This window comes from Macrobrachium nipponense, chromosome 16 (genome assembly GCF_015104395.2).
Source record: "Macrobrachium nipponense isolate FS-2020 chromosome 16, ASM1510439v2, whole genome shotgun sequence".
Taxonomy (NCBI): Eukaryota; Metazoa; Arthropoda; class Malacostraca; order Decapoda; family Palaemonidae; genus Macrobrachium; species Macrobrachium nipponense.
Window position 1 is genome coordinate 1583048 of NC_087209.1, and position 15000 is coordinate 1598047.

The 15000-nt window shown below is 39.5% G+C and overlaps 1 protein-coding gene across 1 annotated transcript in view; it reads right to left on the minus strand.

The window, feature by feature from the left end:
• Window positions 1-331: 331 nt before the first annotated feature.
• LOC135195508 (bumetanide-sensitive sodium-(potassium)-chloride cotransporter-like) overlaps window positions 332-15000 on the minus strand; it is a 49896-nt gene continuing 35227 nt past the window's right edge. Inside the window, 14 exon segments of the mRNA XM_064221737.1 lie at window positions 332-484; window positions 672-913; window positions 1241-1452; window positions 1799-1934; window positions 4876-4997; window positions 5361-5484; window positions 6225-6332; window positions 6772-6909; window positions 6911-6970; window positions 7177-7319; window positions 7759-7873; window positions 8320-8573; window positions 9908-10003; window positions 11100-11256. Coding sequence (XP_064077807.1) covers window positions 379-484; window positions 672-913; window positions 1241-1452; window positions 1799-1934; window positions 4876-4997; window positions 5361-5484; window positions 6225-6332; window positions 6772-6909; window positions 6911-6970; window positions 7177-7319; window positions 7759-7873; window positions 8320-8573; window positions 9908-10003; window positions 11100-11256 — 2013 coding nt within the window. The 3' untranslated portion in view covers window positions 332-378.

Here is a 15000-nt window from a genome sequence, read left to right on the forward strand (position 1 = left end):
ATTGAACACTCAGTGCTAGATGAAAGTCAAAATGTTACATCGAAGACAACTTAACCATTCAGTCTAAAGCACAGTCATTCTACAATGTTTCTACTTAGTTCTAAAAAAATATTGGAGGTGTATGCCGAAAATTCTGAGCACTGTGCCCTATCAAACATCCTATTTATAGTAGAAAACTTCAAAATGTGTGCAATTTAAAATTTAGAGATCACTCCTATGTAAAAATATTAAGAGAAAGTCGATACTGTACTACATTATTGTTGAAATAAGCATACAGAAAACTTATCGAGGCAATATTATGTAAAAAAAAACAGTACCTTGAAACCTTGGTTATTGTCATTATTTCCTCCTGGGCTTGTTGCACTAAGAGGAGTAGGATCAGGTGCGTCGCCGTTTCTGTCGAATAGTTTCAATAACAGTAGAGTAATCTAGTCCGCCTTCCACTCGCAAGATGCCTACGGCCAAGTGCATGTCAAAAGCATAACTGCAATTAGAAATACGAGCCTCATTAATTTATCAGAATTCTCACTGAGATGCACTAAAGTTTTGCAACAACTAGGAGTGCACAGTAATTAAGCAAACAGTTTTTTCTTTCAAAAACTGGGTGCTGTATAATGAAACTAGGCTACAGCAAAGAAAGGAGATCAATGTTAATAATAATAAGAACTTACTGAATGATCTTGAAGTAACTATTGAGTTCATCGAAAGGACAATTCTGCCAATTAGTTTTGTAGCCCATTAGGATGGTGTTGGGATGGAGCTTTCCAAGACCAACATTTGCCATGAGTGTCCTGGCTGCCAGTTCCATGTTAGGTCCATCAGCCAAAGAATAGAAAGCACGAATCTTGTGGCTTGATAACCATCTGTTGGCGTCTAGAGTCAGGTGGGAACGGATTCTCTTTGATTGTTGTTCCTGCAAAGAAATTCCTATTATAAGCTTTTTTGCAAAAGAATTTTAATTGCTTTGAGTATGAACTTATATAAAATTTATAAATCTGTTACATCTGTCTAATGTAAGGAAACTTATGTGCCACTAATTTAAGATTCTGAAAAAACAAAAATCTTCATAAGACTTCAAAGATCAATACTCTGCATCTGAATAAAGAAAGCACATTTCTTAGATTATATACCATATATCTATCACAATTCACAATATGTAGTTACATTGTTATTTCTATTTTTGAAACGTAACTTATGTTGCCAGAGTTAAACTCTTTCAATCCCTGAAGGATAAACTTACCACAAGGCATTGACCGGCTATGAGCAAAGACATATTTTTGGTGATGGCATTTGCAAACTGAATAAGAGGAGGACGAGAAGAAGGAGCACCACTCAGCACTAACACCTGAGGACGGTATGTTTTGATATGTTCTTCAACATTACTTAGCGCAGTAACAGAGTTCAGGGCTAAGGAGTATGTTTGTGCCTGCGTAGAAGAGCCCCAGTTCACATCTGAAAAGATACCACAAAAGGTAATATAATAAAACAATTCCAGATCAAAGGGTCTGTTTTCTTACAAAAATTCTTACTCTTCTTTACCATTCACAATGAGCATAGTCAATATGTAACAATGAGCATAGTCAATATGTAACAAACGCGTACTTATATGTTTGTTTATATTACAGCAAAAATGTTACCTTGAACGATAAACTATTTAATGGATACCTTCTATACTTGGATACTGTAGTAAAATAAAAGCAAACAGGCTATCAGTTATTTCACTGTAACAGATAATTATTTCATTTTGTCTCGAGGGTTACTACAGTAAATGAACAACCTTTCTGGAAAAAATACAAACCTGGTTTCCTGTATGACACAATGACATAGAGCAAAATGATGATCAGTACAGTCAGCAAGGCTGTCCACCACTGGATGAGGAACATAATGGCAGTGCACATCAAACCGCCAAGCAAACTTAGCCACTTATTATAAAACTGAAAATAATTACAGAACACATAAGTTAAAGAGAAGGAATTTCATTAAATTATATGGCCAACAAAGATTCAGACTATCAAACTAAAAAAAAAAAAAAAAAAAAAAAAAAAAAAAACAAAAAAAAAAATGATAAGAAAAAGTGTAATAACGTACATACATCTTTCTAATAGCGTATAAGTATGAAATATTACCAGGTAATTTACAGGAAGTCTTCAACCTAGGCTTAGAAGAGGGCATTTAATTCATTCTTGGTCTAGACATATTGTCACGATGATTTAAAATCTTGTTTGAAACAAACACTATATCCCAATAATGCTATACAGTAAGTCCTCGGGTTACGCTGGTCTCGCTTACGATGTTTCGTGGTTACGAACGCGCACCATATATAAAAAATAATATTTTGCGTCGTTCCGTCTTACGCGGTTTAGCGTCGTAGCAACGTAAACAACGCGAACTAGTTCCAGGCGCACGGCGGAAGAATACGCTTTGTGGGGGAGAGGACGGCGTCGCTTCGCTACGCCTCAGTCCTCGCCCATACGCCATTTTGGTTGTTTTAACACATGCCTCTCTCTCCCTCGTGTTGTATCGTTTTTGTAACTTTTTGCTCTTTGTTATGGCTCCCAAGCGCAAGGCGGACTCTTCTGATGTAGTGCATCGAAGAAAAAAAGAAAGGCCATCACCATGGAAATTAAAGTGGACATTATAAAGCGATTCCGATGAGAAGGGAGAAACGCCAACAAACATTGGCCGCTCGCTTGGCCTTAGCCGTTCGACCGTTGCTACCATTATCAAAGATAAAGAGCGCATCGTTGAACATGTGAAAGGATCTGCTCCTATGAAAGCGACAGTGATAACTAAGCAGCGTAGTGGTCTAATAATTGAAATGGAAAGGTTATTGGTGCTTTGTTGGAAGACCAAAATCAACGGCGTATCCCAGTCAGCCTTATGGTGATTCAGGAGAAGGCGAAAAGATTGTTTGAAGCGTGAAAGTGAAGAGTTTGTGGCTAGTAGGGGTTGGTTTATGCGATTTAAGGCTCGGGCCAATTACCATAACCTTAAATTGCAAGGTGAAGCTGCTAGTGGGGATGAGAAAGCAGCGAGTGAATTTCCTAAAGCGTTGTCTGAGATAATTAAGAGGGGGGTTATTCTGCTCAGCAAGTGTTTAACGTAGACGAGACAGGTTTGTTTTGGAAGCGTATGCCTAACCGCACTTACATCGCCAAGGAGGAGAAGTCAGCACCCGGTCATAAAGCCAGCAAGGAGAGGGCTAACTTTACTTCTTGGGGTAATGCTGCTGGCGACTTCAAACTGAAGCCCTTGTTGGTGTATCAGGCTGAAAATCCAAGGGCACTCAAGGGCATTTGAAGGGTCAACTACCAGTAATTTGGAAGTCCAACAAGAAGGCATGGGTGACACTTGCAGTGTTTGAGGACTGGTTCGTAAACCATTTTGTTCCAAGTGTGGAGCGGTATTGCGCCTCCAAGGGTATCCCCTTTAAGGTGTTGCTAGTGCTGGACAATGCCCCTGGACACCCATGCCCAGCTGGGAGACTTCAACCCTAATGTCAAGGTGGTTTACCTTCCACCTAATACCACGGCCCTTTTACAGCCTATGGACCAAGGAGTGATTGCTTCGTTCAAGGCCTACTACCTACGAAGGACAATTGCTATGGCTTTACAGGCAACTGAAACCAAGAAGGACTTGACTCTGAAGGACTTTTGGAAATCCTACAACATCCTTGATGCTGTAAAGAACATTGCTAATTCCTGGGAGGAGGTTAAGCAAACCAAACATGAATGGTGTCTGGAATAAAATTTGTCCTCAATTTGTGAATGATTTCCATGGGTTTGAGGACACAGTTCAGCTAGTTGTCAAGAACGTTGTTGCCCTGAGTAAGGAAATCAATTTGGAGATGGAGGTTGATGATGTTACAGAGCTGCTGGAGTCTCATGGCGAGGAGTTTATCTGCTGAGGACCTGATACAACTGGAGAAGCAGATAATAGAGGAAGAAGAAGAAGCACCCACCCCAGAGCCTAAGGCTTCACAAGGCAGGACTTGATAAGAGGTTTTGCAGAGTTGCAGCAAGCTTTGTCAACTTTTGAGGCTACAGGATCCCAACTTGGACAGGTTCACTAGGGTTTCCAGAGGCGTCATGGATTTGATTGCAGTGTTACAAGGAGATCTTGGATGAAAAGAGGTCGCTCTCTGTTCAGACTAACCTGGAGCAGTATTTTAAGAAGGTAGAGCCTGGCTGATGAGATCCTGTACCCTCTACCTCAGCTTGCCTCTGCTAATCCAGCACCTTCTGAATGTTCTGCTAACCCAGACTCACCTGCCCCAGTATCTCCAGCACCTTCTGTAGGGTTCTGCCTCACCTAAAGACTCACCTGCCCCAACATCTCCACTAGTATGTTCTCCTCACCTCAATCACCTGCCTCAGCATCTCCAGTACTAGTATGGTTCTGCCTCACTCAAGAATCATCTGCCTCAGCATCTCAGCAACTTCTGGAGGTTCTTTTTCTCTTCAATAACCTCCCCCAGTCTCTCCAGCACCGCAGCTTCCTCTCCAGTGTGCAAGCCAATCAAACTAATAAAGGTAAGGAATTGTTCTCTCGTTGTTATTGATAGGTATTTACATTAAATCATGTGGTATTTTTCAATGTTCCGACTTACGCTGAAATTCGTGTTACGATGCATCGTAAGAACGGATCAACGTCGTAACTCGAGGACCCCCTGTACATACTGCATCATGCACTTTGCATCCACGTGCTCAAAGACATTAAGTACTGTGTATTGCAATGCCAATGGTACTCTTTTAAGATCAGAGAAATAGGCTTTTGGTTGACTGCCTCATCAGCTGTTAAAATAAAGTAATTCTTCCCAGGTTCCAAAGCTATTATAAATCCATTCTTACTATGCTTCATTGCTTCCAACCTCACCTTAAATGTAGGTCTCCATCCAGGAACTTTTTGCATAGAAGCATGGAATGTGGAGAAGTTGATCAGGGCATACGCAGCCAAGAAGAAGTTTGTGATGATTGGTGCAATAGCATCCAGTCGGGCTGTGGTGGCGAGAACAGACAATGGAAACTAATGAACTGGAAAAGCAACAGACTAAAAGTCATATTTTGTTAAGATTTAAAAAAAATGTTACTTTCACAGGTCCATAACATTAGTTGCTGAAACTCCGACATATTCTGTATTCAAACAAATCCTCGTTTTTGTACATACATGTATCTAGTGGAATGCTCATTTATTTCAGTTAGTTTATTATTATTGTTATTATTAAAACAGTCTGCAGTGGTGAAATGGTGGCTATTCTTTGCGATTCGTAATAAAAGACAACTACAAAAACACCAAATCCTTACAGCATGATCACAATTTGAAAAATAAAAAAAAAACAAAAATGCTGGTGTGTATCTTACCAATGAGGGTAAAAATGAGAATGATGAAGAAGGCCAACACAAATCCTCTGTATGGCTCATCATTCTTTCCATATCCTTTGCCAAAGTATTCGATGTACGGATACAGCTTGTCCTTGCACAGAGCCTGGAGAAAAATCATCAGCATTACCATCAATATTTGTCTTGTAAATCAAAATAGAGGAATCAGAGTAAATAGTCTATTCCAAATGTTTTTACTTTCAAGCACTATTAACATGATAGGTTTAAGAAATATATACTACTGAATTTACTACTTTTATCAAGGATGTATTACAGGTTACTATAGGTTACAATCTATTTGCTATTTCTGCAGTCCTGGAAACCTTTATTTACACCCATTGCTGGTAATAAAAACAAGCATATGAATGAGAGAATAACTGTACACAACTATGACTGGTTATTAACTTTATTTTTGAAATATAACTACTTTTACAGTACTTCAATTTATTACTGTTGACTCATATCAGGTTGTTATGGCAGCATGTAGCAGGGGAGAATAAACGTCCATAAAAGACTTTATGTTACTACCCTGGTCTAAGTGAAGGCCTGCATGTATACATAATAATTCTGAACCCTCTATTTATTCTTGAATTGTGTAGCTTCTATATATTGTTTGGCTGTTTTAATATGAGGCCTCTTCATTCTTGTCCCTTTCTTATTTTCCTCTTGATAATAAAGACAGGGGCCTAACAACTGCTATAATGTCATTCCTGCTACCATAATCCACAAAAATCTTTGGATAGTATTAATCATCATGCTGTTTTACCGTAATTACCATATAGGTTTACAAAATTGGAAAATCCAGAATACAATATGTAAACTTATCTAAATATTTTTTCTTCCTACCTGGAAGACCTTTGGGGCAGACACCAAGGAAGCCAGAGCTGATGAAATGGTAGCTGCAAAACATCCAGCATAAATGAGAGGGCCGAAGATAGAGATCAGCTCCATGACCTGAAAAGAACGATCTCAGTTGATAGCAGATCCATGTCGCACTTTGAAACTTACACTGTAAAAAACCCCACAAATTGGAAAACATATACATTCATGCGCCCTCTTCAGTGTGGAGGCACTAAATCCTAGCTGCAGTTTAGCACCTACAAGCTGAAGAGGAAACATGAAGATCTGAAACTGTATGTGGTTTTGAATATAAAGGAGATATTTGTTCTCTAATTATGTTTTTTTAAGTTCCCAATTGCTGTACTATTGATGAACACAAGCAGTCACATTCATATAATTCCACATGAGCATTCCCAAAAAATTATCAGTTCCATGACTCATACATTTTCTCTCTCTCTATAATGATGAAGAGCAATCTCCAAGATCTTTTTCAAACTTAGGAGAGTTACAATGACCAGATGAAAACCATGTCAACAAAGGAACAAGAACTCACTTGACTGCTGTTCTGCAGGCCAAACTCGCAGGATGTTTCTCCGGTGCAGTTAGCAAAGGACCAGTCTGCAACATGAGTAATGTTGCCAGTGGCATCCCTCACTTCAACAGCACCACACAAGATGATGAAGAAGAGGTTAGGATAGGTAGGTGAGGAAGATGGCTAGGAGAGTGCCTTTTGGGATAGCAGATGAAGGATCCTGGAAATATAAAAAAAAAAATACAGGTTGTAATGAACTGACATCACTCATCAAAATGTAGCAGCTCATCAAACTTGTAACATAAAATAATAGTTAAAAAACAATTCCACTTAAAATAACCAATAATTGTTAGTTCACCTTCAATGTGTAGATAAAAACTTCTAAAATTTCTGCATTTATCAAATATAATTTCCTGGTGTGCTTACCTTCAAGTCTCCAGAAATGTTGGCTCCAGCAAGAATACCAGTACAAGCGGGGAAGAAGACGCTGAAAACGCCAAAGAAGGACATATCCTGACCGACATCATCTTTACGGTAGTCCGAGTACAGATTCTCCATAAGTACCGTACCTGTTGGAGTTAGACAGACAGGACTGTACAGAGGACAGAGGAAAGCGAACATTCAACAAATTTGGGATGGGCTGATTAAGACCAATTAAATAAACTGTAAAAGCTTCTAATAACTATGACATTGTTACCATTCCTGTGCTCTAGTCCAGCGTAACAAGTTCTGAAATAACTACTTGATGCATTGGATTAAGTTTGTTTTTCACCCAAACACAATCAATCAATAGTTTAACTAAGATAGGTCTAGGAGTCAGGTTCACTTGAGTTTGGACATAGAGGGACCTTGTACTGTGGATTTAGATGACATGTAAACTTTAATGCAAATGGATTTCTTTCTTTGTGCAGTAATACTTGTTTCATGAAATCAACATTTAATATTTTAGAAACGCATGCATGCTCTTCTAGCCAAAATGAAACAAGGACCAACATTTCATGTTCTTACCATTTAAGCCCACAAATCCTCTAGCAATTTCATCATCTGTGAGAGGACCCACGAAAGCTCCAATGATGAAATCCAATATTGCCACCAGCAAGACCATCAACAACACAATTTGTGCCTGTAATGGAGTATATCCTTAAGATTACATTGACCTCCAACAGTAAGTTATTAGTTAATAAATACAGGATTTGCATTTCTGTTATATATTTTTAAAATATCAACATATAATAGAAAAAATATACATTATTGAGCTAATTGTCTATAAATCAGTTTATATGCATTACTCTGCCACACCACACACACACACACACACACACACACACACACACACACAATACAGCACATGTCTTTTGCAGTTATATGCTACAATAAAGATTCTTGTTTAATACAAATGAGCTCTTAAAATAAACAAAAACGGTCGGTTCGCCATTTAATAACATTGAGCATTTGAGTTCCTTTGTTCAGTGTCTCTCTCTTTCACTTCAAATGAACTTGCTGGCTTCCACGTGTGTAGTGGTCCACATCGTAAAGAGAACAAATAAAGAGGTGGTTGACACAACATACCCTCGCTTCCCACTCCATTCCGATGATGCAGATTGCTGTCAAGACCACGAGAGTGATGCTTCCGACCAGACGGACGTCATTGACACCTCCATCGAATATCTGGACTTCGAATGTGGCCAGGAGATCGTTCATAGACTCGCAGAAACCTACGATGTACATAGACGCGGCGATGGCATTAGCCAGGGAGAAGATGAGACCGATGGCACCACCGAATTCAGGTCCCAGCGAACGGCTGATCATGTAATACGTTCCTCCTGAAATGTGAGTAGAAAGTGAGCCGAAAGCTTTGGGTTTTATCACACAATTTACTGGTTATTTAGAATAGAAAAATTGTCCTCCTCCAACTTTACTAATTTAGCAAAGGCTTTATACTTGTGGTGAAGCGAATGAAGTAAAACGTACAATATCTAAAGGAAAAAATACAAGCTTTTCAATATGGGTGACTACTGATCCAGTTTAGCCTGAATTTTGAGAGAAAGAAAGCTTTCCTTCAATATTTATATGGTGAATAACTGATTCTTTTGGATAACAGAAAAATGAAATGCAAGTGACGACATAGTAAATATAATAAAAAAAATAGAATCAAGGTAGCAGTGATTAACGGACGAGATAAAAATCTTTTACAGAAAAGAGAAATTGAAGGGATTGGAAGGAGCACTTCATAACAATCTGCACTTCACAAGTTACATCACAGGATCTCGTGACCTTAAAGGCACATGAAATATTGACACGGAATTCGGTCAAATCCGCGGAAAGGTCACATTCCTGGAGGAAAGGTCACCTCTGCTTCGACCACACTTGAAGGAAGTCAAATCTGCGACGAAGTAGAATAGAATAGAATATTGAATTGTGGCCACAGGCCAAACACTGGGATCTATGAAGTCATTCAGCGCTGAAACGGAAACTGACTGTAAAGGTTTGAAAGGTGTAACAAGAGGAGAACCTCGCAGTTGTTAGGAGAGGGTGGAAAGTAAGAAGGAAGAAAGAGAATATGAACGGAGGTACAGTGAAAGGAATGAAAGGGGTTGCAGCCAGGGGCAGAAGGGATGCTGCAAAGAACCTTAGGCAATGCTTACAGTGCACCTCGCGAGGTGCACTGACCCCTTACGAGGAAAACTGATAGCAGTGGGTCCCCCCCCGTAGGAGGGTAGTGCCGTCAGTGCACCTCACATGGTGCCCTACCTGTAGACATTACTTAGGTTCTTCGGAGCATCACTTCGGACCCTAGCTGCAACCCGCTTCATTCTTTTTACTGTACCTCCGTTCATATTCTCTCATCTATCTTGCTATCCAACCACTCCTAACATTTGTTTCGTAGTGCAACTGGTTTGAGGTTTTTGTCTTCTTCCTGTTACACCTTTCAAGCCCTTCTACTTTCACTCTCCATTTCCCCTTCAGCGCTGAATGACCTTATAAATCCCAGTGTTTGGCCGTTGGCCTCAATTCTATATATTCCATTCCATTCCTAGCAGTGGTCAACATCTAAGTCGTACGGACAGGATAAATAAATCTGAATCGAAACACATACAATCAATTCAAAACACGAGGAGAATTTTGGGTCTCAGGGACGGGTGGGTCTCTCTCTCACCTCCTTTGATTTGTCCGTTGGTGGAAATAGCCGACATGGAGAGAGCCGAGATCGTTGTGACAACGTTGCCGCAGGTGACGATAGCCAAGCCTTGCACTGGGGAGAGAGAGAGAGAGAAAGAGATCACAGGGGGAATCAATTATATTAATGATGACAAACTGCTGCCATTTAACCTCAAAACGAGAGAGAGAGAGAGAGAGAGAGAGAGAGAGAGAGAGAGAGAGAGAGAGAGAGAGAGATACGTTTTTAAAATCCATCTGAAGCAAGACAACCTATACTTTGAACAAAACGAGAAACATTCAAAACGAGAGAGAGAGAGAGAGAGATCCGTTTTTAAAATCCATCTGAAGCAAAACAAACTATACTTTGAACAAAAAGATTAACATTCGAAGAGAGAGAGAGAGAGAGAGAGAGGAGAGGAGAGAGAGAGAGAGAGAGAGAGAGAGATTTTCTAAAAATCAATCTGCTATACTCTATTCTCTGTTTCTCGACTTGCTGGTCAGTCATCCCTACTCTCGTTTTTCTTAATGACCAAATTTTTTTGTTTTAATTTTGCAAAAATGCATACATTTCAAACAGTTCACTCTTAATTTCTCTACTTGGAATAATAATAACAATAATAATAATAATAATAATAATAATAATAATAATAATATAGCACAGTTACTTTCCTCTTTTCAATAATAATTGGTATTCTAGTGTTCTATACTGACAACAACACCAATAATAATAATAATAATAATAATAATAATAATAATAATAATAATAAAATAATAATAATAATAATACAGTTATTTTCTTTCTTTATTCTAATTTTTTTTTTTTAGCTCGCAGTGATCTATACTATAGTAATTCACATCAACCTGCATTTGATTTCTAGGCCAGTCCCTTACGACGCTCCTGATTGGCTGGAAACTCTCAGCCTCTCTCGAGAGTTCACATAGGTAGGATATATGTTCCACCTCTCCTGAAAGACGTATCCCTCAGAAGTGGAACATAGATCCTACCCATGTGAACTCTCTCGAGAGAGTTGGTTTCCGAGCCCTGTGATTGGCTTATCAACAGCCAATCAGGAGTGTCGTAAGGACTGGCCTAGACATCAAATGCAAGGTTGATGTGAATTACTATAGCCACAACAACGGCAAAATTGATCTTCAGTACACTACTTCAACAGAAAAACCAAATGACTTACAGATTCCCGCCTGCCCCGTGACCCAAGAGAGCCTGAGGAAGAGGATGACGCCCCAGATGTTCAGCAGACACCTGACGAAGACGCCCTTGATCCAGCCGAATTTGTTTTCCAGGCCCTGTGGTTCGTCGTGAACGCTCCTCTGCTTCACCAGCATTTGCTGCAAGGCCAGAGAGAGAGGAACCAGAACATTAATAAAACCCTTGTTGCACGGGGGCTTAGAGATGAATAGTACGCTCGCACAGGTTATCATAATAATATAATAATATAATAATAATAATAATATAATAATAATAAATTCCTCATAGTAGCACGTCTTCAAATGGAGAAACAAATCCACAATGATGTAATTTAATATATGTATTCCATAAATGTGGATTTGCTTCTCCAATAATAATGAAATCTAATAATAATCCTAATAAAATAATAATAATAATAATAATAAGTTTATGAGAAAATCTCATAATCATAAGTCATTAAAATGATGAAGACATCCACAATGATTTTGGTAGTCGGGAAACATATAGTTAAATACAATACTTGTATGTAATGTGGTATATATTATATTATATTCTATATATCTATCTATATATATTATATTATAATAATATTAATATAACACACTGACATAATTGTGTATATTTCTTCACCAATAATGATACCGTCAATAAAAAACTGTAACTATAAAACATGTTTGAATTCTGTATTGTTGACAAGAGCATTACTACTGAAACCGATTTTGGGAAGTAAACTGAGACTTTTAAACAGTCGCTGGAAGTGTGCTGGTGGCTTGAAAGGACTGGACATCCAAATGAGGGAGAATTAGTACTTTAAATGAACCACTGAGCAGTGAAGGTGGCAATGAAAATGGGAAATTATAAGTGGCGTATACAGGGTACACTAGTGTAGATACTAAGAAAAGGTTAAAAGGGCACAAAGCCTTTACAACCTTAGCACAAATTGCGAAAAAAGATGGCCCAGTAGAGGCCAGGATACTAGTTGGCAGACAGGATTAGATAAAATCCGGAGGGACTTAACGAACAAATACAAAAAGATAATAAAAGAGAGGTCAAGATAAGGACACTTACAAAGGCGACACTAAAATCAAAATCTTATCACTGAGAGTTCTATTGAGTGACGAGTGAAAAACAAGTGTCAGGAGAAGAGATTATTTCAAACTGAAATTACAAAAAACTAGAAAATCTGTTTTTTAAGACTGCTTGTGGAGAGAGGAACCAGGAACCAGGAACAGTGCTTACGTAAACGGAAGGTGAACTTCGCAATCCGCAGCTCTTTTGTTTAAGCGAACTGCACCAGGTCCCATGAGAGGCAAGGAAGAAGTGAAAAGGTTTGCCTACACAACACACAAACTCCTTGCGCATTATAGGAGGACTATGGGGATCATCCCTTTTCAAAAGGGGCCGCAGCGAGAGAGAGAGAGAGAGAGAGAGAGAGAGAGAGAGAGAGAGAGAGAGAGAGAGAGAGCTCTTCTCCAGAGTTCCCCCAAAATATCTTAAGAAGTTTGGAATACTTTGATGGCTTCAACTTAAAGTCTTTTGCAGCTTGAATTGCGAATCGTTTTCCAGAAAACATTTCGTGTAAATGTAAATAAAAGGAAGGATATACACTGAATGAGTGTAAAGACTCGGCAAAAGGATATATATAACAAGCGTTACACTAACAACCTGGCACCACATCACGTAGTCAGATGAAACAAGAATGTGACGTACACTGGAGTCATTGAAAAAAAATGTTTACACCTTTTACAAATGGAACTCAATACAAATTACCCCATAACATTATTTACAACGTTTCTCACTGTATTTTGTATCACCATCACGTGAACTCGAGCTGTGATGATTTCGAACGATCTGTAAAAACAGCCCCTTTAAGAAAATGTTTCTCAGAAACTTCCCCAAAATGGAGGGATACAAAATTGAGGTCCAGGGAAACATTTAAAAAATACCGCAATTCGACATTCCTTTCGAAACAACAGTCACTTCCGTTTCGCTGATGATCAGACCGACGGAGGAGGAGATGACGATGAAGCGGCGATCGAAATGAACCACAAAGATGACTGGAAATGACAAATATCTTTTTTTTTTTAGGACGATGTCATTTCCGCCCGATAACCACACGTACCACTGATGGCGTTGATACACTCGAATGGATGGCCATGATCACATTTCATTAGAAAAACATAATGCATACAATGACGCCCTTTGTATTAATTCATTGCAGCATCATGCTTCATTCTCCCGTTGCGAGAAAGTAATGTATAGATACTTTTATTCATCACGGGCAATGATTATTTCTTTATAAGAATATGACACATACATGCTTCTGTTTGGGCAAAGTAATTCAAAGACTTGTATTTGTTTTAATACTTAGTGATCGTGACATTGAAAATATTACAGCGCACATCTGTCTACAATCATGAGGTAGGGAAAGACCACATTATGTGAGTCTGCTCCTTTATCTCCCCCAATTCCCCACCGACATCCTCAGATATGCTGCCGCATGGACGGACTACTCGAATATGGTCGGGGAATGTCAGCTATGCTTCTGAGTATATGCAGTGAGAGGGGAATTGATCTTATTATCATTATAAGTCACGAGTGGGCATCTTATTGAAAAGTGTCATCGTGGCCTGTAATCATGCAAAACGTGCAGGCATCCAATGGAAGCTGAAATAACACGAAAATTGCTTATCAATAAAACTTCTACAGAATAAAATGACTTAGCAAATTGTGAAGTAAGTCCGTCAGTAGCAGACATTACAAATCACGAAAGCTCTGAATCGCTAAAAGAATACGCCATTGGCCGGCACATCCTGGCAATTGGAGTCACACCGGCGAAGGATTTTGGCAGATGTCCAGTAAAGCTGCAGGAACAGGGAGGGAGGACTAGTATAGGACTGACTGGCTGCGTTCAGTGACCTTAACGCCGCTGCGTAAAACCGTCCCCGAGAGAGAGCCTCGAGCGGACGAAGAGGAGAGACAGATGACGTTTCAAAGCGTGAGCAGGAGCTAAAGTTTACAACATTTCGACTAGGGGGCGTGTATTCAAAGACAGGCTACATCAAATCTCTCTCTCTCTCTCTCAAAGGACTTTAGTCGGGATTCATATCGCTCTTCTCTCTCTCAAAGGACTTTCGTTTGGAATTCATCTCTCTCTCTCTCTCTCTCTCTCTCTCTCTCTCTCAAATCAAAGGACTTTAGTCGGGATTCATCCATCTCTCTCTCTCTCTCTCTAAGGACTTTCGTTGGAATTCATCTCTCATTCTCTCTCTCTCTCTCTCAAAGGACTCTAGTTGGGATTCATCCATCTCTCTCTCTCTCTCTCTCTCAAAAGAATTTCGTCGGGAATCCCACAGAGTCGAGCCATTTCCCGCACACGAGGTGAAACCGCTCTTTGAATTTCTTTCTCTTGGAGAACAGAAAACGCACACAGACAGTCAACCGTTCAGTTTATCGCAGCTCTCTGCAAACGCACACCAAGAAATCCACGAGACTAATTCGACAGCCATTTCCTGCTGCCGAAACGAGGTCTGAGTTTTAAAAAGGGGCAGAGAGACTCGTGCCCTCTTATAATAATAAAGAGGCTTGGAGAGAAACGAGCTGAGAGTTGAAGGAAAAGGAAAGGAAGGGATAAAAGATGAGGCTTAACCGCGAAAGGAAGGACGGGACGTCTCAAAAAAAAAGGGGGGGGGTGTCAGGGGAAAAATGGGGGAGAGGGAGGGGAGGGGAAACTGACGCCAAAAGGAAATTTCCTGTCAAGGGGTTTGTCTCTGCGTGACCAGTTCTTGTGGCGAACTGGTTGAATTTTTTTTTAGGTATATTTACCACTTTTTGTTTCTAGATGTGTTTTACTACAATTCTCTTTTATTCGTATTCTTTTTTAT